The 24,871-nt window shown below is 40.2% G+C and overlaps 1 protein-coding gene across 5 annotated transcripts in view; it reads left to right on the top strand.

Annotated features, from left to right (window-relative positions):
• The window catches only part of Map2k5 (mitogen-activated protein kinase kinase 5), a 232,700-nt gene that overhangs the window by 144,262 nt on the left and 63,567 nt on the right, over nucleotides 1-24,871 (top strand). For all 5 annotated transcript variants that reach the window (XR_007106679.1, XM_047537347.1, XM_047537354.1 and 2 more), the window contains one exon: nucleotides 9,043-9,072. Coding sequence is in view for 4 of the 5 variants with exons in the window: in XM_047537347.1 (XP_047393303.1) it covers nucleotides 9,043-9,072 (30 nt within the window). In the remaining variant the exon portion in view is untranslated. The remainder of the gene's footprint in view (nucleotides 1-9,042; nucleotides 9,073-24,871) is intronic.

The following is a 24,871-nucleotide window of genomic DNA, read 5'->3' as shown; positions in this document are numbered from 1 at the left end:
AACCTCTTAAGACTGAGCTCAGAAATTTCACAGGATCACTCCTCCCACAGTTGATCACAACATAAACTGTTGATGAGGAAGTAACAAGGTCACATTGTAAAAACAGCAAAGGTAGATTCTGTTAAGACCATCTCTGGAAATAGAACACACAGCAGAGGCTTTCTGGAAGGGAGGTCGTCTAAGCTACTTTTTGATAAATGGATGAGTTTGGAGGACAGTGTTCAACTGTGCAGCAGCACATACTGAGCCATACCTGGTTTTGACTCCCTTGACTTTGCATGTCTTGAAATACAAGTGTACATTATGTTGAGCTCAATAGACTAGATCCACAGCTGCACCACCCCAAAGAGCAGTTTAGATGTGGAAGCCCACAGAGCTAGGTCTCTAAGTCACTGTTGTCATGATTCAAACTGCCTCCTGTCAGTGAATACAGGTCAATATGACATAAATATCATAAAAGAGTATCATTTCCTAATGCTTTTTTTTTTTTTTTTTTTGTCCTGGGGATTGAACCCAAGGGCACTCTATTATGACACTGTACCTCCAGCCTTTTTTATTTATTTTTTTAAATTTTGAGATAGGATCTCACTAAATTGCTGAGGCTGGCCTCAAACTCAAGATCCTCCTACCTCAGCCTCCCAGGTCACTGGGATTAGAGGCATGGACCATCATGCCTGATTCTTAAAGTCCTGCTTTGAAGATTCAGATGGTTAATGAATTAAGCATATAGGATGTGTGGGGGTAGTTAACTCTAATCTTTTCCCTTCTTGTGACCCTTTAGACTTTAATAAGAAATAAGTTCATCTGAATGATAACACTTAAATATGTGAAAGTGGTAGCTACTGATCAGTCTGAGCAGTGATTCATAAGCAAGAGAGCTTGTCAGTTAAGACTGTCAAACCCTAAAACAGAAGAGTTTGTGTACCATGTTCACTAAGGCATTATAGCCCAGAAGCATTCATGCACCATCAGGCGGACAGGCTCCGGGAGGTACCACCTTTGGGGGTTTATCATAATCAACTAAGGCCTTTTGTCAGCCTACTACAAAATACTGTTTCTGATATCATGGAGAACATAAAAGTTTAGAATTTGCCCTTAGACAAGTTAAATGTTGCCAGCCATTAGAGACACAGGAAGATGTGAAATACTAGGAGTTCTTACCAGGTTGGATGTGATACACTCCCCAGAGAATGATATAGGCAGGAAGTGGTATAAATGTGTCCTCAAAATTGTGGCCAGAATCTTCTGGTACTAACTTCTGACAGAAGGTGGAGGACAGGGGGAAAGATGTGAGCCAAGTCCTGAAAAGACAGGTAAGAGTTCCACCTAGTCATCCATGCACCATCTCAGATTCCAGACAGGAAACCATCCTCAGTGCTGCATTCTGAACTGGGCAAACATTTGGAAGACTTTGATTTTCCTACTAGAAAAGCAAAATGCTTGCTTTCATCCATCACAACTGAACTTTATCTCTCTTTAATTCAGAGTCTCTCACTGAATCTCCTCTAAGGCACAGAATACCATCAGAAGAGACCTTTGCAGTTGTTTTTAAGTGACTTTTAGAGATTTAGTTATATACCCAGTTATTTTAATTAGCCTTGCTCTGAGTAGAGATACTGATGAAAATCAACATGGAACAATTAGCGTCTGCAAAGCTACAGAAGTGGTCTTTTTAGATGGTGTGGTTTCCCCCCTCTATTTTTTTTAATTTAACAATTAACTGCCTTATATATACTGTGGCCTAGTTGAAATTATGTATTGTCTTTAAACACAGTATTCAAAAAAGTTGTTCATCCAGAGTTTTGGGTCTGGGGTAGTATGCACAGGCAAATAGACAGCCAGACACACACACACACACACACACACACACACACACACACACTTTCTTTAAGGAGGAAAAAAAATGATGCAAGCACAATAGCATTATGGGAGAGGAAAGAGAATTATGTGCTTGGGGACAGCAGTGTTAGGAGGACCCAGCAACATTTAAAGATTCACAACAATAGCATTTAGCATGAAATCTACTTTTTATCATCCTTACCCAGCCATCAGAATGAAGAAAGACAGTGTCCAGCAGTAGCAGTAGTTTGGTAGCAGGAGAATTAGAAGTAAAGGTACTAGTGCCTGAGGGGTGGGTCATGAATTAATAATTGCTATGTGGCGGATGAGCCCCGTCAGAAGAGCTGAAAATGAGGAAGTTGCCTTGCAGAGCGCTATCAATCACTCAGTGACCATAACTTCCAGTAATTAGTGTATTTTATGGGCCTTTGCTTCAGTGGCTCGAAAGCACATATGCTCCAGTCACAGCTAAACTTTGCCGGAGTAATATTCCAGGATGATTTATCCTCCTGCTGCACTGGGATCTAACCCTATATTAGGTGAAGATTGTGAACTAAGCTGCAATAAAGTGTAAGTTTAGGTACAGTTTGCCCAGGTTGAGACCTCAATGCATCATGCTTTTCAGCATTCACGGTTAGGCCACAGCAAGCAATCATTTTTAATAGTGAAACAAATAAAGCAATTAAAGGAGCAGCATTAGGATATTGTACTTGTGAATTACTGTCGCCCTCTCCCTGCTTAAGCGTCCACTATAATAAGCCCATTTCTAATTTTAAAAAAACACTGTACTAGAAACATTTCTTTCTAATACTGTCTTTTCTCCCATTATTCTTAGTAATCTGGGATAGAATGCTGAAGGCTGAATGATTGAGAAGTGCTTGATTTATTTCTTCGTACTACTGTGTTTGAGCTGCTTAAGTTAAAATAAATTCACTCTATCAGTAGACTCTGGTGAAGATGAGTGGTTCTTTTTAAAATGTTGGCACTCGGGAAGGACCACTGCTGATGGGAAGCTCACATTCAGGCTCTTTCTACACAAAGGAAAAAAAAATGTTATTTACAGGCTCTCAGGAGTACTTGGCACTTCCGCACAGGCATAATGAGTTATTTGCTGTGGCTCACCCACTGCACTGGAAGTCTCCAGGGCCCTTGCCGACGGGGTCCTTTGCCATTGCCAAAACATCTGTGGAGCCCAGCATTGTAGTAATTTAACAAGCTTTGCCACCAACTTACAGTATGACCTTGGGCAAATTAATTAAGCTTCTGGTACCTCCGTTGGGCCATAATTCTGTTTATGTTAAGGAAATCCGGAGAGTTCGTAGGAAAGTATTATGTGAAAATATGTATAAGCGGGTTACAGTGGCGCACACTTATGATCCCAGCTACTCCAGAGACTGAGGCAGGAAGATGGGGAGTTTGAGACCAGCCTGGGCAATCCTGTTGTCTCAAAATTTTTGAGTTTCTGTCTCAAGACTTTTTTAACAAGGGCCTGGAATGTAGGTCAGGGGAAAAGAATGCCTGGATTCAATCCAATGCCAAAAAAGAAAAAAAGTATAAATTGAATAAGGAAAAGATGCACATGGTTCCACTGAATTCTCTTGCAAGTCAGATATTTCTACGTCATTTTTAATAATGCATTTCCTTAAATAGATACCAGTGATAAACTAATTCACCAAGCATAGATAGAAGTTGTACACAGTTTGATGCTTTCATTACATGTATTATCTCATCTTTAATTTGCAATGTATTATGATATACAAGTTAAGCAATAATAGTAAAACAAACTAATTGTCTTTAATTAAAGTGAATTAGGTTTTGGTTTTAATATATTTGCTGTAGTGAGAACTGATAATGTGGAGGGTCCCAAAGGTTGTTAGGGCATGTTCCTGTTGGCTGATGGTGTTGGTAATAACCCTCTTCCTCATGGTTCTAGACATGAACAAATATGTCACTTCACCACTCTGTTCCTCGCAGTTACGCCCCTCCGCAGGGGTTGCAGATTCTACAAGTTATCAGCTAATGGCGTTATACATTAAAAATTGAAGCTTTCCTCACTCCGAGGCCTTTCAAGGCTTTGTTCTTAAGCCCTAGACACTTTGGAGTGCAGCTGCAAACTATAGGCAGAAGATTAAATTAATTTGTAACTCTTTTTTTTTTTTTTTTTTTGGTCCTGCATTACTAAATCCTCCACATTTAATTGAAACCCTACTTCAAGATGCTTTGTGTTTCTCTGTTCTTTGTTGTCAGTTTAACCTCCAAAGCACTTTAACACTGGTAAATTGCTGTTATATCCTTTGGATTGTTTTTAAACCATTCAGAAAGAGGACAGTGAAATTGATACATGGGAAGAAAAGTAGAATCTTAGAGTAGATTTGAGGTATTTAATATTTATTATGGTTCCTCACCAGCATGGTTTCAGATGATTTAAACTCTTTTTGTAGGACTGTGTAAATTGGTCTTGGGACGAAATCTCACCTGGGGAATTTTATGTAATCCAGTAGTTAAGTCTGATATTTTAAAGTTTCCCCGTGTCTGAATGTTCCGAAGTGGCTGCTGCATTTCTGTGAAATGAAGGTTTAACTGCAGTGCACAATCTAAATGCAAAATCCTTAGATGGAAATTTAATTGTGTAAAATGTGCACAAGGTAATTAAGAACAAATTTTAGAACATTTCAGACTATAAAGTCCTCCTTCAGCTAGATCACTGGCTGTATTGAAAATGCTTATTTTCAATTTGCAATTTTGCCGAGAAACATAGAATATGTCTAAATTAAGAATAACAACAAAAAAGTGTTCTTCAGTTTAACTGTAAATTTAAAACTGCTCCCATTGCATTGTTGATTATTCTCCACATAGGCAACTTGATCACCAAAAACATGTCCTGAGTTTGTATTCTGCACTGTTTTCTGGCTACAACATACATTTTATCATTTTAATTTCATGGCAATAATTATTTTTATTATCAACAAAAATCATTTTGTTACTTTGCAATCAAACATCTTCTATCCTAACTTTGCTAAAAATAGAAAGTTTTCCTTGAGGCCACTGTTTTATATTTGACAGTCATGACTATACACACATAGGGACACACATTATTTAAATTATACAGTCCAACATATTCCACTGCTGCTAACTACAAGCAATTCATAGATTATGGTTGGCCAAATCAAAGATCAATAAGATGGCAGGAAGGAACGTTCCTGATTTTGCAGTGAGATGTTAGTGATTACTGAGATTTAAATGTATTCCCAACCGGTAACCGCTTCCCATTCCTTCTTTTTCTGCCTTTTACAAAATAAATGTCCCACACAATAAGTATTCAGCAGTTTGCTGAATCTTAAGTGTTTGGAGTTAAAATGCACTTTTTTACTTAACATTAACTAGACTCTTCTCCCTCCCTCCTGTCTACCTCCACCCCCCAAAAAATAAATAAAGCTTTTCCAAATCTTTCACAATGTGAGCCACTCCCCTCCTGGGAATGAAAAGGATGTGAGAGTCGTTTGACGAATTGCCGGCGCTTATGTGGGTCCACATTTTTCAATATCCTTTTTTTAAAACTGGACTTAAGCTGTCTATATTTAAATGCTGCTTTTGTAAAGATGATAAAGAGAGCAGAGATTTCTGTTGGCTTAGCCCTAATCTGTTTGCTTTGTTGCAATTCTTTTTTCCCCCTTTACTTTAACTGTTAACCTATTTATAAATCTAAATCTACATACAAAGGTCATTGGTTGGCTGAACTTAAACCATTTTACTCAGTAAATTTAATTAAGAAAATACAGTGCAACTCATAAGCAAATGAGTTTTTTCCTAGTTTTAAACCAAACCACCCTCTTGAGTGCTGATTGCCTTGCCCGACCCCTGGTGATACAGAAACAGGCAAAATTAAAAAGGACATTAAAGCTTCATTAAATCTGAAACACATTTAGTACAGTGACATATCTGCAGGCCATTTCAGAGAAGATTACATACTCTCTTTTGTAAGTTTCCTAATTTATAATACCTTGACAATAAAAACTGGGGAAATGCAAGTAGATTAATAGACCAGTAGGGGTAAAAGATACAGCATGGCCCCAGGTCTGTGTGTCTCTGAAATATTCTCTCAGAGCCGTGTGCACCCTCTCCGCATATGGGTTCTGTGTTTATTTTGACTTTTGACAGCCTCATGAAGAACTTGTTCTTCATGCAGCCATGTCTGCAAAGAGCCCTTTTTCCTTTTTTACTGCTTCCTAGTACAGCTTGATAATAGGGTTCAAGGGCCTGGCTGCATATTTCCTTCTAATTTGCCACAAAACAAATAGTGGGAACATAAATACTGGAGTTGCACTGGACCTGGAACGATAAGGACACACATGAAAGGAAGACATGTTCCTCTGCTAGGGCCTCGAAATGACTGCTCTTGGTGACAACCTAGTAGTGCCACTGCCCATGTTCACGAGTGTAGAACTGGAGTCTTTGGTCTGGGACCGCAGCAACCCAGTGGTGACACTGTCAGAGAGGAAGCAGTTGATGTGGTACTTTTAAAGTGGTCAAGGTCGGGGAACCCCCGGTCACTGTCCTGGAACTCCAAAGAGGTCATAACTGCTAGACGTCTTAAGAGCAGTCCTTCTAGGAGCATAGTTGACAGGTAGGACTGATGCTTCATAAGGTGTCAGGAAAATATGTAGAAAACCAAGCCAGGCTCAGAAACGATCTGTTCACCAGTTCAAGCACTGCCACCCGTTCCCAAGCATACGGGGACAAAGAGATCCCCACTGACTAATGCACTGAATTTTCTGTCTCTTCTCTGCGTGGCACTATCTTGAAGAGCAAATGGATGCCATCAGCCATTCTTGTTTACCTTGTACCAATTGTGACAGAGGAGCCAGGCCTCTCCATACAAAGTGATGATTTGAGAATCGGAGGCTTTATGTTGAAATGGGACAAATTCACATTTTCACCTTATCCTACTCTTTTTTTTTTTTTTTTTCAAGTCTTTCATTTTTTGATTCTTTAAACTGCAAGAACCAATGGCCAGTGTTGGTACCTGCAAGCTAGTTCGGGTCCGGATGGTATGTGTAGCACACAAGTTGCTTCTGCTTGTAAGCTATGTGGACAAGATCCTTCCATGGTCCCTAGTGATACCCGTAGAAGGGCTGGAGACAGGATGTTCTAAGTATTTTCTAGTATTATTAAACTATTATCTTTCTTAGATAAAAAGACCCTCCTTTCCATTTCTCTAACTCCAAATGGAAGTAGATGCAAGATTCATCATCCACAGGTCACGTGTCATAGCTTTCAGTGAGCTCTCACCTGTCAGTCGGTACAGACTGGCACCAATGCCTGGACGGCCACGGTAGACCACGACTCCTCCTCCTGAATCAGTGTGCACACTCTCATTGGACAAAGCGTACTGTATCTACAAACTGTAGGGCAAAAATGCAGCCTGTATTTGGTGGGGGTTGCAGAATTGGTGCAATGGAGAGCCATGCTCCTCTCCTTCCTGACTAGTTACAATACGTAGACCACAAGCTCAATCACACAAGACTCTTAAGAGCCACGTAGGTGAACATCCATACTTTTTCCTTCACCCCATCTTGTGATACTTTTATTATTGAAACCTGAAGGGATTATGTCTATCAAATGAAATAATAATATAACTTTATATCTTCAAAATTTATATACGTATCAATGTATATCTTGGATATACAATATCAGTATAAGGTAATGACACTAGGTATCCCAGAACACAGACACACACAGACACACACACACACACACACACACACAAATGAGTGTTGGCACTCTCAAAGTAGTCACCTTACAAGATCATATGGTTAATTCTTATTACATTTCTGGTGCTCAAACTGGTTTTAGAACTTTGAAAACCTTAGCAACTTCATGTCTATCCTTAGCAAACAACAAAGTATTTGTTCTTTGTAGGGAACTTTGGGTCTTGATAATATCTGTAGATAATTCTCCCATTAGTCTCCAAATGATTTTTACATGATCATAAAGCTGAAGGACATCATTTTAAATCCAAGATGCAGTTCTCTTAAAATGAAGTAGGTGTCCTTGTGTTACGTGAAATGATTCTAAACACAATTCCAAATGAGAGTTCAAAATTGTTTAAGCAATGTCCCTGTTTTTGAAACAAGTGTTCAACTTTTCAAGATCTAGAAAGGTAGCATAATGTGCTAGGAAGAACTCTGGATGAAGTCACAAGTCTTGGGGTTCAGCTCCTAGGTTTCCACTGACTAACTGTGTGGGATCTGCTTCAGTGGGACTCTGGGAGTCCAATCTCTGAAGTAGATTGATGCACTCAGATCTGTTGCAGTTTTAAAATTCCCTGATATTGTGATTCTACTTTGAATGTAGTTACAGATTCATAGGAAGGGTTTCTGGACTGAGGATGGGCCACATTATGAAGTTGCAAATTTTTGCCCTTATTTTCCTTAAATAGATTATGGTGTGTTTGTTAAATCTGATCTTATTGTATCAGCCCTGTCTTGGCAGAATCATTTTGTTTTTCCAGGTGAGGATCCAAAGACCAAAATTAAGTAATTGGCCAGAAACAGAGTAGTTTACAAGTCAAGCTAATCCAGAAGCTCTAAGGTTCCCCTTCCCATTTTTAGACTTAGAATTAAGTTCCAGCTTCACAATCTTTAAATGACCATTTTCACACTAGAGGTAGGACTTTCCTTCTATCTTTGGATAGAAAATGGATGAAAAAAACTAAAGAAGAGGATGAAAATAATGGCACGGTTTTTCATTTCCTAATATGGCCCATTCCCACTTCCTGCAGCCCTTCATTTACAGTTGTAACTGATTGCTTTAGAGCTGTGGGCTGGGAACAATTAGATGTACCTATCTTATAGAGGAGAAGCCAACAGTTTTATATCTGTCTAGAAGAAACTGTCGCACTCATGTAAATGTAAATAATGGCCACAGAGCTGAGAATATTCCTAAGAGAAACCACATAAGGGTAAATGTCTAGTTATTAAAATTAGAATATTTTATCAGGGATGCAACACTGTCTATTGAAAAAATGTCCATTCTAAATACAGTTCATAATGTAATTACAGCAGTAATTTAGTTGGTACATTCAAGGTTGTGAGCTTTTTTGTATTTGCTAGATGCAATACTGAAATTTAGTACTTGTGTGTCTTAAGGAGATCTGCCCTGCATGCAAATCTATAACTAGACAAATATTATTTCCTTTCCCAGCTTGCTCTTGGGAGGTTTCCATATCCTCAGGTAAGATTGTTCATTACTGCCGTTTGCCACTGTGACATTCATTCCTATGTATGAAGGTGCAGGGAGCAATTGTGAACATTTGAGCCACATACAAATAAATCTGTCCTGTTAAATTGAAAAGTGATATCTTAAAGGAGTCATTTAGAAGTCTCTATTGATTTTTGATTTTTTTTAAACTCCAGACTTTTTTCCCCTTTGTTAAAGGTTGACAGCGATCATCTTCCTTTGTGTGACATCCGAGATGTTTTCCCTCATCCTGCCCAGTACCATGTGCTCACATTGGGATTGGAGGAGGGGCCCAGTCCTTTCTTGATGCCCCTTTTGAGCTTTTGGGTTCAATTAAAATTATGTGCATTAAACGATTAAGAAGAAAGGTGAAAATATCCAATTGAAGTCATTGTTTTTACAAAGCAAATAGGCCCCCAATTTTGCGTGAGTTTGATTTTGAACATATTTTAGATTTTGCTTCTTCCTACCCACATTTCTAAGAAAATAAGCAGTCCATTTTACTAGCATTGTTATAATTTCTTTAAGATTTTTACTATAGGAGGTTGCTTGCACTTAACATACAACGCTATTTTGTGGTTTGAAAATGATTCCCTTGTGTGTGGGGAAATAAGTGAAATGTCGAGAGGGATGAAAGATGAATGGTTTGACTGTTTTCCTCTGGTTGATGCTCACTGTTTTTCTGGCATCTTGGTCTGTACAGGCCAAAGTGCCTGGAGGCATGTCTGATTTAAAGGTGGTGTTGGTCTCTGCTCTTTAAGCATCTATTAACTTGCTATTATTATGCAAATAAGTGTTGTATTACACATACTAATTTATGCATGGTTAGATTATGCAGATGCATCACAAACATGGTTATTGAATAATAGGAGGGGGCTCACTCACTCTACCATCTTTATAAGCGGTTTTAAGCAAATTTTCCTGGTACCCATGTGGACATTTAAAGAGCCTTCACTCCCTGAAATGTCTCTTTTGTATCCTTTTCCTTCACAGTTAAAGTCTTCAGATAAGTGGGAGAGAAACTGTCCAAGTTCAGGTCCACAAGTGTTAGTGTCACTTTTCAAATTTGTAAGCTTCTTTGTTTAAACATAATCTTTTCCTTAAAGAGAGAATCTAAAATGTAACCATTTGGCATGCACTCTAGCATGTCGTGAGATTTTAGCATATACAGCCTTGCTGCTAAACTCTAGGTAGCCTATCAAATTAAAATCACATTTTCAGGATTTATAGCTCATTAGAATATTTATCTTGGTAAACCTCTTATTCTGTCAGTAATTTTTAAACAATTCACTGTTTGGCCAATTTATTTAATCCTGTAAGATATTGAAAATGAACAGAAGAGGACCTATAAGATGTATCTGTCTTTCAAACAAGTCAATAGAAAACATAAGCTGGGCATGCCTGTAAGCCCAGCCACTCAGAAGACTGAGGTAGGAGGATCACAAGTTTAAGGCTAGTCTCAGCAACTTAAGTGAGGCCTTAAGCAACTTAGCAAGACCCTGTCTCAAAATAAAAATGTATAAAGGGCCAGGACTGGGGCTCAGTGGTTCTCCACCCCTGAGTTCAATCGCTGGTACCAAAAAAAAGAAAGTAAGTAATTAATAGAGGGAAAGTAGAAAATGCTGTATAAGAAAAGAAGACAAGGAAAAGAAAACTTGAAAGCCATCTCATATAAATTCCAAAGATTGAAACTTTAACTGTATTCTTGAGATTTCTGTCTAGAATAGTTATTCAGCTATTTGGTAAGTGATGAGTCTAAGAAGTAGATTGCTTTTGCACTTGACAAATGAAGCACTTGAAGGCTGTGGTCAGATTTGGGAAGAGGCTGCACACCTTTGCAGTGTTGTTTCCCATATGTCTAAGTATACAGTTACTGGATCAGTCAAGTGAAGTTGGAAAATTCTAATATGCTGAACTCCCTAATTAGCAATAACCTTTACATCACAGTAGGGTAAAGAACTGAATTCCCTGAATTATGGTAGAATGTTGTCACCAAATTGGTTCTTTTATTTCAAATAATAGAAGTTGCTTTGAGCCTATCATCAGGCTTATTTCCCAGTTCTTTCAATAGAAGTTTGGGTGTTTTATTACTAAAGTCAGTAATGACTTTTGGTGAAAATGGCATTTATTTTACAGGCTTTGTACTATCAAGGGAAAGTTAGGGGAAGATACTTTATAAATTCTTTTCCTTGCCAGGTGTAATAGCACACACCTGTAATTGCAGCAATCTTGGAGACTAAAGCAGGAGGATCACAAATTTGAGGCAACCTCAGCAACTTAGTGAGACTTTGTCACAAAATAAAAAATAAAAAGAACGGGGGATGTAGCTCAGTGGTAAAGTGTTCTTTGGATCAATCCCCAGGGCCAAAAACAAAAAACAAATATCCTCACAAATGCCTATCCTAGGTAAAGGGATCACATGAAAAGCAAAGGGAAACTAGTAAGAGTAGAGGAAAGGGACCAGGAAGAGAGAGGAGGGGAAGAAAAGGAAGGATACTGGGGAATAATATTAACCAAACTATATTGTTATATTGTGCATATTTGGATGTATAACAAGGAATCCCACTATTATGTATTATAAAAAAATATGGGAAAAAATGTCTTTTCTACCCTCAAAGCTTGTGAAGAAAAATGTTTATTTTTATAAAGGGATAACAAAGACTGGAATATGAAATAACACCTCTGTTTGGCCTGCATTGTCTCATTGGAACTCCTAAGCACCCTGAGACCACCTCCTCTTGGAAATTGGGCCAACAGAATTGCTGATTGCTCCCGGTTGAACTATGTCTGGTATGGTTTTATTGAATCCCACGTGGAGTAGGCAGGAGCAAATCATAGGCTCTAAGGGTTGGGAGGATTCTCACATGTCATGGAATCAAACCTCTCTGCAGTATCTCTGAAGAGCAAACATTCATATTGTATTTGAATACCTCTAATGACAGGACACTCGCTACAAAGCAGTCATACAGTCAAAGCAACATGCTACCTAGCCATTCAAGGACTACTCCATCCTGATTATGGCCTGATTAAGTCTAGTGCTTGAACATAAAAACTTTTCTTATATCATCAAGATCTCCCTGCATACCTGGGCTAGGGATAGTGCCATGGAATTGCTGCTCTGAACCCAAAGGCATTCAAGGTGCCAGACCTGAACCTCTTCCTCCACTACGAGCAAGCTGAGAAAAGTGGCCTATTGGAAAAAGCTGGACCTGGAGGCAGAAGATGAGAATTAGAATCCATCTGGACCACACACTCACCACAACTGCCATTCTTGCGTTGTGACTCCTGAGGCCTTAGTTTCCTCTTCTCTAAAGTAAGCCCTGAGATACCTACCTTACTATCTGATTGGAGGGAGTATGCTGATCAAATGAGATTATAACTTCTTATGGGCCGCAACACACACAGAGTGTCCGGCTACCAGAGAAGATTGCAAAAGGATGTTCTTAGCAACATGCGAACCGTAACTGGAGCTGAGTAAAGTGACAGAGGGGAAGCGGGGAGGAGGAGCAAGCTTCAAGAGTGTCCTCCCCTCCACCCAGCCTCAGTGCCGCTGACAGCATCCTTAGCAGCCCTTCTTCCGCTGGTGACATGGTGAGAGGACAGATGAGGGAGGGATGTTGGGAAGATATTAGCAAGAGGCAGTGGCCTGGGACCAACATAAAGGTTAAAGGGCTGTGTTTTTGTTGAGATCCTGTTTGCATTGTTTTGTGGGTCAGGTGTTTGTTAGAGTTTCCTTTAGACCTTAGGGTCACGTGCAGTTGAGGATTCCACAGACAGGTTAGGGACCACTGTGAATGCACAGTTTATTACTGTGGCTTATTAAGAAGAACAGTGGCGTCAGGAATTCTTCCATCCTTTCCCACCTGGAGCCCCTGAGCACTTTCTGTATCTGTCCCAGGCTGTACCTCCCTCCTTCAGGGACCCACTGTTTCCAGCCTTCAGGTGAGCGACCGCTCAGAGGCAAAGCACCTTGCCTGAGGGAGGAATGGTATGGTTAAGTTGAGGGTTTGGAGGCAGTTAAACCCCACTACTGGCTCTGTGACCTCTGGGTTTGATTGGCTATTCCTACCCGGTCTCTGCTTCCCACACAGCCCCACCAGCCCCTTCTCCTAGTTTGCGTTCTGTGCCTAGGATGGCCTCTTGTGTAGGTGAGAGCCCTGAGTGTCTGAGGGTTGTGCATGTAGATGACAAGACCATTCCCTGGAGCCCTTTTGTTTTTCTTATCATGTGTTTAGTAGAGTGACAGAGGGATCCAGGGACCTCAGAATTCTCAGTGACGCCAGTGCCATTAAATTCCGGGTGTCTGCTAAGCATCTTCTAATAGGATTATGAGAAACTGGTTTTTTAAACATCTTACAAAGATGTCTCAATTTCTTGAACAATTTAGCTTTAATAGTACTGTGGGAAGATGTGCAGCTCTGGACAAGGACTGGAGCTGTGTATGGTGAGTCACATAGATCCAGATCCAGTTGACTTCAAAACCGTGATGGTGGGCAATGGTTTGTTTAATGACACCGTATTTAGGAGAAATAAAAAGGATTGCCTGCTAAAAATTGTCATCCTTCATTCAAACTTTACAGCAGGGCCCTGTGTTAGGGTGATAGTAAATCCATTAAGGAGACTTCTCAGGGGATGTGTCAGCTCTGGCACTGGGAAATTTGGTAAGCAAGATACCACAGGAAAGCAAAGCTAATACAGATACAAATGTATTTAAAGTACTTTTGCACATATAAAAATATTGTTCCTCTTTTGGCTACAATTCCTGATCTTGGTTAATAAATTACATCAAAATGACCTGAAGTTAAAAAAAGGGAAAAAATCTGAGCAAATAGTGCCCCTGGTATTGTAAAGCTTTGAATGTTTTCACACCCCATTAATTTATTACTTCTCTTTCTTCATCTTTAAATTTCATTTTTTTTTCAAAAATTCCGACTCCCTGCTGCTGCAGTGATTTTCATCTTGTTGTTAATTTTCCCTGCTCCATATGGAGCTCCAGACATTTCACCTGGAGGCTGTACTAGATTTTGCTGTAGTGATCGTACTTCCGGAGGCCAAAACTGTCATTTAGGGTTCCTGGTGCATCTGTCTGCGCCAGGCTTTTCACTGGCATGGGAGAGTGTGAATAACAAATTGGATGCACCTGAGATTCGGATGATTAGTGTGTTTTGTGAATCTCCACGACTTGTAAGCAGATAGCTCTGGGGCGGGGGGGGGGGGCTGAAGAGCCACCGTGGGTGAATCTGTGCTCACACCTTACACTTGGGGCTTTGCAAGGGAAGTGCAAGCATCCTAGGCAGTCTGAGTGCAGAGAGAGTAACAAATATTTCATCCTGCCTTGTCATTGATTAGAAAGAGCCTTTAATTTCATTTCACCCCATGTTGTGATTAATTTGCATTCTTTGTCAGAAGTTAATGGAGTTTTTATGGTTCACTCTGAAATCCTTGAAGACATCAGACTTGATCTGATGTTTATACAACCGCCAGCGGAATTTTTTTCGTTTGATTGATGGCAAGCTTGATGTTATTCCAAACGGCTTTTTAAGCTGTTTTTAAGAATTATTTGAATAAATGCAAGCAAGATATTGTTGTAACGATCAAGATTATCTGTTAAAATCTGTTTCAAATAAAGAAGATGATAAGTAGTAAAAAGGATCAAAAAGATAAGAGAAATAGTGAATGGCGATGTTTTTTGTTAAAAATGCATAAGAATGGCATTCAAATAAATTATTGCAATATACAGAGAAGATCACTTTATTGAAAAAATATATCATCTGACCAAACAGAATAATTAAAGCTAAGGTATAAAGAAAGTTGGAATCTTAGGGGATTAGAAACCTTTAACTGCCAGTTGGCCAATTCTCATTTATTCACCAGGTTTTGCCACCAGGGTTGAAATAGAGATCTACTGTTCTTAACTCAAGGAGACAGGCCTGTCAGGGCTGTTAGCTGAACAAAATGATGACATATTACTTGTTTCAATGAAGAGGCATTTTTAAATCTCATAACAAGTTAAACGTTAGTAGATAATAGAGGATTTTAAGTGAAAGATGGGCATTCTTAATGGTGTAACGACTACCCTTTTCCATAGAGATAGCACAGAATTGAGAAAACATGTTCTTGTTAAACACCAAGAGACTTGGCTGTTCCTGGGTAGGAGAAGCGTGCGTTCACCCCTGTACGCTGTATGTCAAAGTATGAGAGGAACTGTAGGTGGCGTTTGCTTCAGAACCCCCTGCTACCAACCAAGGAAGTATGTTTTGCAAATGCTTTTTGACTACTAATACTATGCGTTTGATTTGAGGGCTTTGACTAGCAGACTCTTGCTTCACTTTGCTGCTCGTGAGACTTACGTGGAGGTCAAAAAGCCACTTATCTGAGCTCTTTCATTTAAAACAGATTAATTTATTTGCTGTATCGAAAGTTTGCTAAATAATTGGGTGGTTTTAATTGAAGTTACTGCTTTCTGATCCTTGTATTAACATGATCTAAGGTCCTTTTTATTATATGCAATCCATATTATTGACCAGATTTTCCCTGTTTTTCATTTAAATGTAAGCAGCTTGTCAAGGAGAAAATATTTTGTTTACTTGGCTTGGAACCTGCTATTTAATGTCTTTTTGTTTTTTTTTTTTTTTTCAATTGAAAGACTGTCTTTAAACATTCACTTATTTTGTAGTAATAAATTATGCTCAGGCTAGAGTATTTTTTAATAAAAGCAGAAAGCCTATGGTCTCAAAATTATTTAAAACAACACTTTTCAGATGTTAAGATCAAATATTAGGACTTTTACACTGAATTTATTTGTGTTTCAGAAACCTTTGATTGACATATTATCACTAAATCCTGATATTGGTTGTTTAATATTGTTTTATATTCATATTAATTTAAACTATAAATATTATCTTTTTATGTTTTAATGTACTGATCATGTATGTCTGGGATTGCAACATACCTAAAAGTTTGCCCTCTTTGAAAAAAGGTATTTGGAAGCTCTCCTTTGTTGCATGAACTTTTTCAAGTTCAGAACATCAAGGATTTAAATAAATTGTAGTATCCAGTATTTTGTGTGAGATCTCTAACAAAGAAAAAAATATCAGGGAATCATTGCCCCAAACTCTATGTACTCACCTTAGTGGGCAAGAGCCATGCTCTTGTAATTTTTTACCTAAAGAGATTTCTGGCCTACATGTTTTAGTTCACTATTTTTATCCTCACTGTTTAGGATAAGTACATTTAAAATACTTTGATATTTCAAGCCATAAAATCAGATTTATGTTCCATAAAAATGCAGAGGTAAAATTTAACTGATAATGAACATGTTCACTTACACACATTGCTTCTGCTGAGGATTTTTAATTGCCAGTGCCAAATTTTTCTCCCAATATCCACTTGAGACTTATCCAGAGGACTCATAATTTTATTTCCTTAGCCTCTGCTAGAGACAGGAGGTAAGTTCCTAGGTTTTCCTTAAAGCAGAAATGGAAGAGAAATTATCACCAAAGTATATAGGTAGCTTAGAAATTAGAAAATTTTCCATTAAAGATAATTATGTGTTATTACCCTCAGTTGAAGTATTTGTACTTCACCACCAGGCCAGCCAGGCCTGTCGTTTTAAAGTACCAATTCCAGATTGGCTTGGGTTTATAGCACCATCTAAACTATTGTCTGACATACATCGCATTTGACAGTTTCTTGTGTCATTGAGCACGAACTCTGTGCCTGGCAGTGTGCTGAGCCCTGGGAGAACAGAATGAAGCAAAAATGGTCCCTCCTCTCAAAAAGTACAGTCCAGTCAGAAGAAAACACAACAAACAGGTGGCAGTTGATGTAAAAAGAACCCTGCAGGAACTGGACACTCTGGCCTCAAGCGAGATTGGAGCCGGCAGCTCATTTGAGGAAGCCAAGAAAGTTTCACAGGGTAGAAGATGCTTGAGCTCAGGTGCTGAGGCCAGAAGATTGGGAAAGAAGGAGACACTCAGATCAAAAGGAGGTGCACCTGGTAAGAGGTTAAGGTCTAAAATAGGATGTTGTGTTTGGCATCCATCCAGTACTCTACCTAATAGGGTGCGGGCTATTGTTACTCTCCTGTCTCCCAACAGCTTAGCAATTCCCCTAGGTAACTTCAGCTGGCACAGGCCTCTGAGGCTTCCTTACCACCCTCTATGAATTTGACTTGACACATCACAGGCCATTTGCTAGACCTGGGGAGGAATTGTCATGACCAAATGAGCCAGGGGCCTAAGGGAGCTCTTTGAAAAATATAAGGAGGTAAAACAAGAGCAAGGTAATAGTAGTATTATTTATATTTCCAGAAAGTACTTCAGGATTTACCTATGTAACTCTGAAAATATATGACCATGTCTCACGCCAGGTAGGACTAAAATGAATTACTTTTCTGATCCCACAAGAGCCTTCCTTTAACCCTCCTTCTTTTTTGAGTTATATTTGTCATTCACAATCATAATATATAAAATTGTATACAGCATATAGTCCATTTTTAGTCCAGTAACTGGGGACTGTGATTCTTTTATAATTTTTTAATAATCAGTTTAGCCTATGAATAAAATTGAAATTTAAAGTAATGAACTTGGCATCCTGTCAGGCTTACAGGTGCAATTTTGCCATCTTCTCTCCCGCTTAGACTCTGTGGTCTGGAAGCCTTCCACTCTTCCTGCTGATTTTGGTGGGACAGTCTGCTACTTCGTGGAATCCTGGATTTCCTGGATCCAGAGAGATCTTAAAATGTCTAGTCCAAAACCACTAAATGATTCCCAGGTATTCAGCAGCAGGGCAAACTGTATCCCACTCTCGTTCAGTCTTGGTTCAGCCTCATTTTTCTCTATAGGCTAGTGAGGGAAGAGGTTGAGAGGAGGCACCCAGAGGTTTTGAGCCCAAATGGCCATCCTTATTTTACATACCCATCCATTCAAGTACTGCCTCCAACTGGTATGTCTACAGAGATGGAAATTACTATCCCAGGATGCTCTGTGCCTGCCAGGTAATTGCTGACTGGATATGGATCCCTGGGGAAAACGTGGTCCTCAACAGCAGTAGTGACAGCATCAACAAAGACATCAGTTTTTATTGTACTCCAGTGTTTTGCTTACCACCATTCAGCTTGGAACACTTGGGTAGATTTGGGGCTGTGGGCTCATTGGCATCCAAGTTAAAAGGGGGCAGACCTGGCTGAGCTTTGTTTGAGTACAGATTACTTTTTAGATGTTTAACAGTTCTGGATTAATGCCTGGGGGTTTGGGAATTCTTCCTCAACTAAAATGTTAATGATGCTAAGAACCCAACCCTCTTTAGTGCCAATAAAACAGATAAGCTATGTTCATTGAAAAAGCAATGAGTTGCCTAAAAGGAGCACAGAGCTGATGCGATTTAGAACTAGAGATTACCAGAACACACCAGGTGGAAAGAGAGTCCCAGGGACCCTAGGAGCCTGACAAAGAGGCAGCTTATAAACAGAGCCAAGGTGTCACCTCCAAGGAATTGTGGGAAACAGACAGTCAACTAGAACCAAGTGTGGACTCCTATTATACTGTACCATCAAGGTCTGCAGATTGTGCCTCCATGGGGCAAAGGGAAGAAAAACTAGGGAATGGAACAGCCTCAGAAGGGAAGGAGTCATGGGCCTCCAGTTTAGAGGAGGAAGGACCAAAGTGGGTACTGAAACTTGTTTTCTTTTCTGTTCAGAAACAGGTTGCAGAGAACACCTGTCAGAGCATGAGGACCCCTCAACTCAGAGTCTAGTTCTAGTTGAGTGAAAGACTGTAAACAAAACAAAGTTCCTGCCAGAGGCCTCCCTCCAGCCCCTGCCCGTTGGACTGCCTCCTCAGTAACCAGAGGGTACAGGAGTTAGCAAATGGCACACTCAACAAATGACAATTTAAGTCACTGTCTGTATGGTTTCTACCCAAATTACACACAGAGCCCTAACCTGAGTTCTTTTTTATTTTAATAGTTTTAGTTGTTGAAGGACCTTTATTTTATTTATTTATACGAGGTGCTGAGAATCGAACCGAGTGCCTCACATATGTGAGGCAAGTGCTCTACCACTGAGCCACAACCCCAGCCCCTAATGTGAGTTCTTGACCTGGCTTTTCTCCTTCTGTTTGACCCTGTTTCTTTTCAAACTTCACTGTCCTCACCAGAAGGAGATGAAGCTGTCCTAGGTCAGTGGTGAGAAGTGCAGAGTGGTGAGAAGTCAGTGTGTTGAGTAGGTGGGACTCTACCCACACACAGCACGCACACAAACACAAGAGCAATGGCTTTACCGGCCATTTTTCAAATGCGTCCATGTAATATATTGTCTGAACCAAGAGTTGTTTGGTAAACAGAAATGAAAAATTCTGTACCAGCTTTTGTATCACCATTTCCTCCTGAGTGCTCCTTGGAGTTTATTGAAACCTGATTTACATGTGTCACAATGTGAAAGGAATGAACTAAAACTCTGGAACAAAAGTCAAACTTAGTCCTGTTCATTCTACATCCATGACTTTTTTTTTTTTTTAATTTATTTTGAATTTCATTTAGAGTCAAGCCAATAAGGTAGGTGTTAGTTAACAAGGTTACATGTAAACATTTCAGGAGTGTGCCCTTTCTTGTGCTGTATGTTCCATGTACTGACTGCAATTGCCACTTGTCAAGATCCCAGTGGGCTAAACAATGTTCTCAAATATATGGTGGTTTTTTAAAAATGCAGTGGTACATGGAGCCCAGGTCCATGAAATAACCTTTCTTGCAATGCCAAGAGCACTACCTGGGGGTTGAGGGTTGGGGGAAATGTCTTAGAAATCCATGGAGCCCTGAGGGAAGAAAGCAGAACTCCAGAGAGCTGTATTTTGTCCAGCATGACATTTAGAGAACAGCACAAGCTCTGTGCTTAATCTTAGCCCTGCTACTGAGTTTCAGGGATCTTAACTGAGTCATTCATTTCTGTGTAGCAGCAATTGTATCTTACCCATATTTGGGGTTCTAGAGTCTAGTACATTCCCTGGAATCGAGTAAGTACCTGATAAACACATATGAAAATCAGTGCAGTAATTATTTAGCTCAAGTGTACTTTTTCATACATTGGGAAAGCAAATTTTGCAATCAGAAGAAACCGACAATCAACTCACATCCTGAATTGATCATCCTCAATTAATCATTTTCTTTTTTTTTTTTTTTTTTTTTTTTTTTTTGTGGTACTGGGGATCGAACTCAGGGCCTTGTGCTTGCAAGGCAAGCACTCTACCAGCTGAGCTATCTCCCCAGCCCCAATTAATCATTTTGTCCTATTCTTTTCTTCCATATTCCATACTGACACTTCACCATGACAGCATTTCTGAGTAAAGGATAAGCACTTCTGAGAAGTGATGGTCATCTTTAGAGAAGACGTGGATTTGTACTTTCAGGAGGTAGAACTGGGGCGAGAGTTGGAAGGGCCAATGCAGATTGCAAGCTCCCCTTCGCCAGATGGATCCCAAAGCAGTTCAGTCAGTAGGAGTGTGATGGAGGAAGGAGGGTGGAGCTGAGTCAAACCTTGAACACCCTGCTGTGGTGGTTCATGCCGATAATCCCGTGACTCCGGAGGCTAATGCAGGAGGATGGCAAGTTCAAGGATGGCCTTAGCCACTTAATAAGACCCTGTCTCAAAATTAAAAATAAAAAGAACTGGGACTATAGCTCAGTGCAGAGTGCCCCTGGATTAGATCCCCAGTACCACAAAACACACACACACACACACACACACACACACACACACACACACGAAAAAAGAAAGAAAAAGAAAGAAAGAAAGAAAGAAAGAAAAGAAAAGAAAAGAAACCCCTGTAAGATCAGATCCTTCCAGACCCCAAGAGTCTATGATTGTACTTCACTATGGGGCAAGCCTCAGCCAAACAAATAAAAGACTGATGTAGTTTCTGTTGAGGAGAGAGACAACAAATAGCAACTTCTTCAAACTGGTCTATGTCCTGACATTGTTTTATTAGCTATTCATTTTGACTCTTAAATACTGTGTCAATATGAGACATGTGAGAAATGGAAGAGTACATAAGAGCAGTATTTCTTTTTCAGTGTTTTTCTGCTTTCACTCAGTTGAGCCTACTCTGTGATAGGGCTTTCAAAAATGTGAATGCACTTTTAACCTCTGCGAGTTTCTGCTACGTAGTGTATAGTGTCCAGAACAAGGTGGCCCAAGCCAAACGGTAGAAAGTATGTGTTCAGGGTTGGATGTCATACTTTATGTGAAACATACAATAGTACCTCCTTGCCCCCAGTTTTGCTTTGTATAGTTTAGTTCCCTGCCACTGGTCCAAAAATATTAGGTGGAAACTTCCAGAAATAAAAAATTGTAAGTTTCAAGTTGTATATTATGAGTAGCATGATGAGTTCTCATGCCATTTACCTCTGGTCCCATTTGGGATGTGAATAATCCCTTCGTCCAGCATATCCGTGTGGTATACACTTCCCATCCATTAGTCACCTGGTAACTGTCCTTGTTATCACATCAACTGCCATGATATCACAGTGCTTGTGTTCAAGTAACTCTTACTCTAGCCCCAAAGCACAAGACTAGTAATGTTGGCCATTCTGATGTACCAAAGAGAGGCCACAAAATGCTTCCTGTAAGTGAAAGGTTAAAAGTTTGTCATAGTTATATATGTGTAGGAGAAAACATAGTAGGTATAGGGTTCAGTGCAATCTGCAGTTGCAGACATACACCAGGGGTCTTGGAACTTACCCCCTGTGGATAAGGGGGATTCTGGAGCACACATTCAGAGGAAGGTGACCACTGTGGTGGAGAATGTAAAATGATGCCTGGGTCCATCAGGTCCCCTTAGGAAACTCTAGCACAAAGTAGCCTTAACTACAGGGGAATTTACTGGATCACATGAGTCAAAAGCCTAGTCTTGCAGGTTTTAGGTAGAACTTGATCCAGCAAGTGACTTTTGCTCACTTGTTAATGCACTTCTCCCATCACAGACCAGGAATGGCTGGGGATTCTTGGAGTAAATTGCTTCCTGCTGGAGAGGGGAAGAGTGGTACCCTTTCCCCATGGTCAGCCAAAGGCCCTTGACTTCAGTTTGATGAGGCCACTTTAACTCCCTGTGTCCAGGGGATCTGGGTGGTACTGACCAGTGTAGGCCTGAATCACATGCAATACCCTGTGCCTGGGGTCGCGGATTCATCCTCCCATGGAGAATGTGGGCTGCTCAGGGTTGGAGAATGTTGTTGGAGCGTCTTAGTAATAGAGGGAAGAAGGACAGAGCACACCCAGACTACCAGTGGTCCTAAGGAAGGCAGTACGGTGCTTACTCAGGAAAGAAAACATTGCAAAGACTGACGATAGTCTTCAAATATAGGAAGAGCTGACAATAGATTCATTGGCCACAGTTCCAGAATCATAGGCACATCTTATAGGAAGACATATTTCAACGGAAAATGGGAAAGAACTTTCTAGCAATACAAACTGCTCAAGAGGGAATTGTTGGGATTCCATCACTGGAAGTCCCTGTCTGGAATATGATAAAGTAAATTTCTACACTGGTGAAGAACTGGACTAGGAGACCTCCAGCATCACCTGAATTTGATGGCGTGGGGAAGACTTAAGCTAATAGATGCAAACAAATGGAAACTCCAGAAACCCTTGCAGACACTGGACACTAAAAGTTCACTGTAACAGATTTATTTGACCATGAAGAGTGGAGTCGTCTTCAGGCCTCCCGCCCTCCCCACCTCCACACGGACAACTGATATTCTTAAACTGGATTCTGAAATAAGGCCAGCCTGTTTGGAATAAAGGAGAAAAGTTCAGCATAGCACAAGTCTCAAATCTTCAAAAGAGAGGCACTGAATGAGTTCCTTGGCCAATCCTTGTAACATTAGTGGAAAGATTAATTATATAATTCACATCAATTATTTTGGATTGCACTTCTAGGCCCTGGCTTTTCTCACAAAATTAAAATGTCCATTTGTCCAGAGGAGGATTTACCGCGGCTCCTGTACACATGTGGGATGGGACATGAGCTATGTCAGTTTTAACTACACAAAGGGTAAAGGAGTACGGGCTGGCGAGCAGGTCTGCTTTTTCCTGCTCACTGACCGGCAGACCCAGCAAATGAATAATGCTGCTCTGTACCTTGATGCTCCAGCTGTTGTATTTTGTGTGAAAATGCATTGTCCTTGATACTCGGGAAGCAGCAAGAGCCAAGTGATCTAATTTATGGCCGTGATGATTTTCTGTTTGGTCCGTCTGAGCTGTGCCCTCCTCTCAGCATCTTACAGCCTTTCTATTCTGCCGAGCTACATGCTAATTCAGGGATTATGGTGTTCTCTTGTCTAAATTGGTCACTCCTGAATACAGCACCTCAACTGGAGTCTGAGGCATGGGCCTGAGAGAAGGTGCCAGGAAGCAGATCATGCAATGTGGGAGTCACAGTGACTTTCTCAGACTCTGTTCAATAAATCCTCCTAGGACTTCTGTTTGTCTTGGACCCTACATCAGGTCCTCTAATAGAATCAGGCATGTTAAGAACAGGAACAAGGACAGAAGCGGATGGACAGGGAAGATAGGATGGCACAAGTAAATTATGCTTGTTCATGTTACTTCATGTACAAGTAACGTATATTTTCCAATTGTTTTGTCCCATATTACATTCACTAAAACTGTCCCTTTATCAACATTCCTGTTCATAGGATAAATTTTGTTCTAGTCCTTTAAAAAAAGCAGTCATTTAGAAACTCAAAAGTTAGTGGTACAAGGGGATGGATATAAAACTTGTGGAAGTGATTTATTTCCTCTCTCATTAAAGGTTTTCCTATGTGCAGACCCTTCATTTTTGCTAGTTTTCATAAATTGAAGGTGGCACATCCTCCTGGTTAGCACTAACCCAGTGTTAGTGCTGGTACTGTTCTCCTTGGCTGGGAATCAGCTCTGAATGGGAAACTCTGCCTTCAAAGAATCTGGGCTCCTCTAGCTCGTCCCCTCACCGAGTAGACAAGAGCACTAAGCCCCAGTGAAAGAGGAGGCGGCTGAGGCTCCCAGGATCCGATTCCAGGGTCTTTTGATTCCCAAGTTGAGCATTTTCCCTGGCAGGCAACCTCTGGAGCCAGCTGTCCACCCAGGCTCTATCTGTGACCCTGGCACTGTTCTGCTCTGAGCCTCAGTTTCCTTAAGGGCAAATTGGGCAGGTTGGATGACAGCATCCCTGAGGTCCTTTCCATTTGAAAAGTTCTTTAGGTCATAATTCTTCATCTAGAATACAAAATTCCCAGTTTGCCATAATCCCTATTTATTTATCCAGGGTTATAGTGTTATGCACAAAATTTAAAAAGAGAGTCTTTGCAAAATAACTACAGTTCCTAAAATTTGAAGTTTAAAAAAGGGGGGTAGGGAATAGTTGAAAGCTAGAATCTGATGCCAGCAGCGCAAAAAATGAAAATGATTTTCTTTAAAAATTCCGACCATACAATGTGATTTTATATTTCCTTTTTCTATTTAAAAGAAAATAACACAAGCTTGAAAAGCAGTAAATATGTAAAGAGAAAATTTGTCAACTGATATTGGAAGATCTGACCTAGGTCACACATAAATCTCTCAGACAAGAGCTGCAGGGCAAGCCATAATTTCAGAGAGTAAAAGAGAAAATGAAAGCTATCGCTGGTGTCTTCTCTAAGTTACATAGGTGGATGCATTTCCGTTTTCTGATTGTGCCTCTGAATATAATGTAAAGGGCTGGTAGCAAGGTCTGTCTTCCCATTGTATGTAAAAAGAACCTCTACACGAGAAAAGCAGAAGGGA

Source organism: Sciurus carolinensis, chromosome 2 (assembly GCF_902686445.1).
Source record: "Sciurus carolinensis chromosome 2, mSciCar1.2, whole genome shotgun sequence".
In the NCBI taxonomy this organism is placed as follows: Eukaryota; Metazoa; Chordata; class Mammalia; order Rodentia; family Sciuridae; genus Sciurus; species Sciurus carolinensis.
Note: the sequence above shows the minus strand (reverse complement) of the source record. Positions and strands in the feature narration are given on the sequence as shown.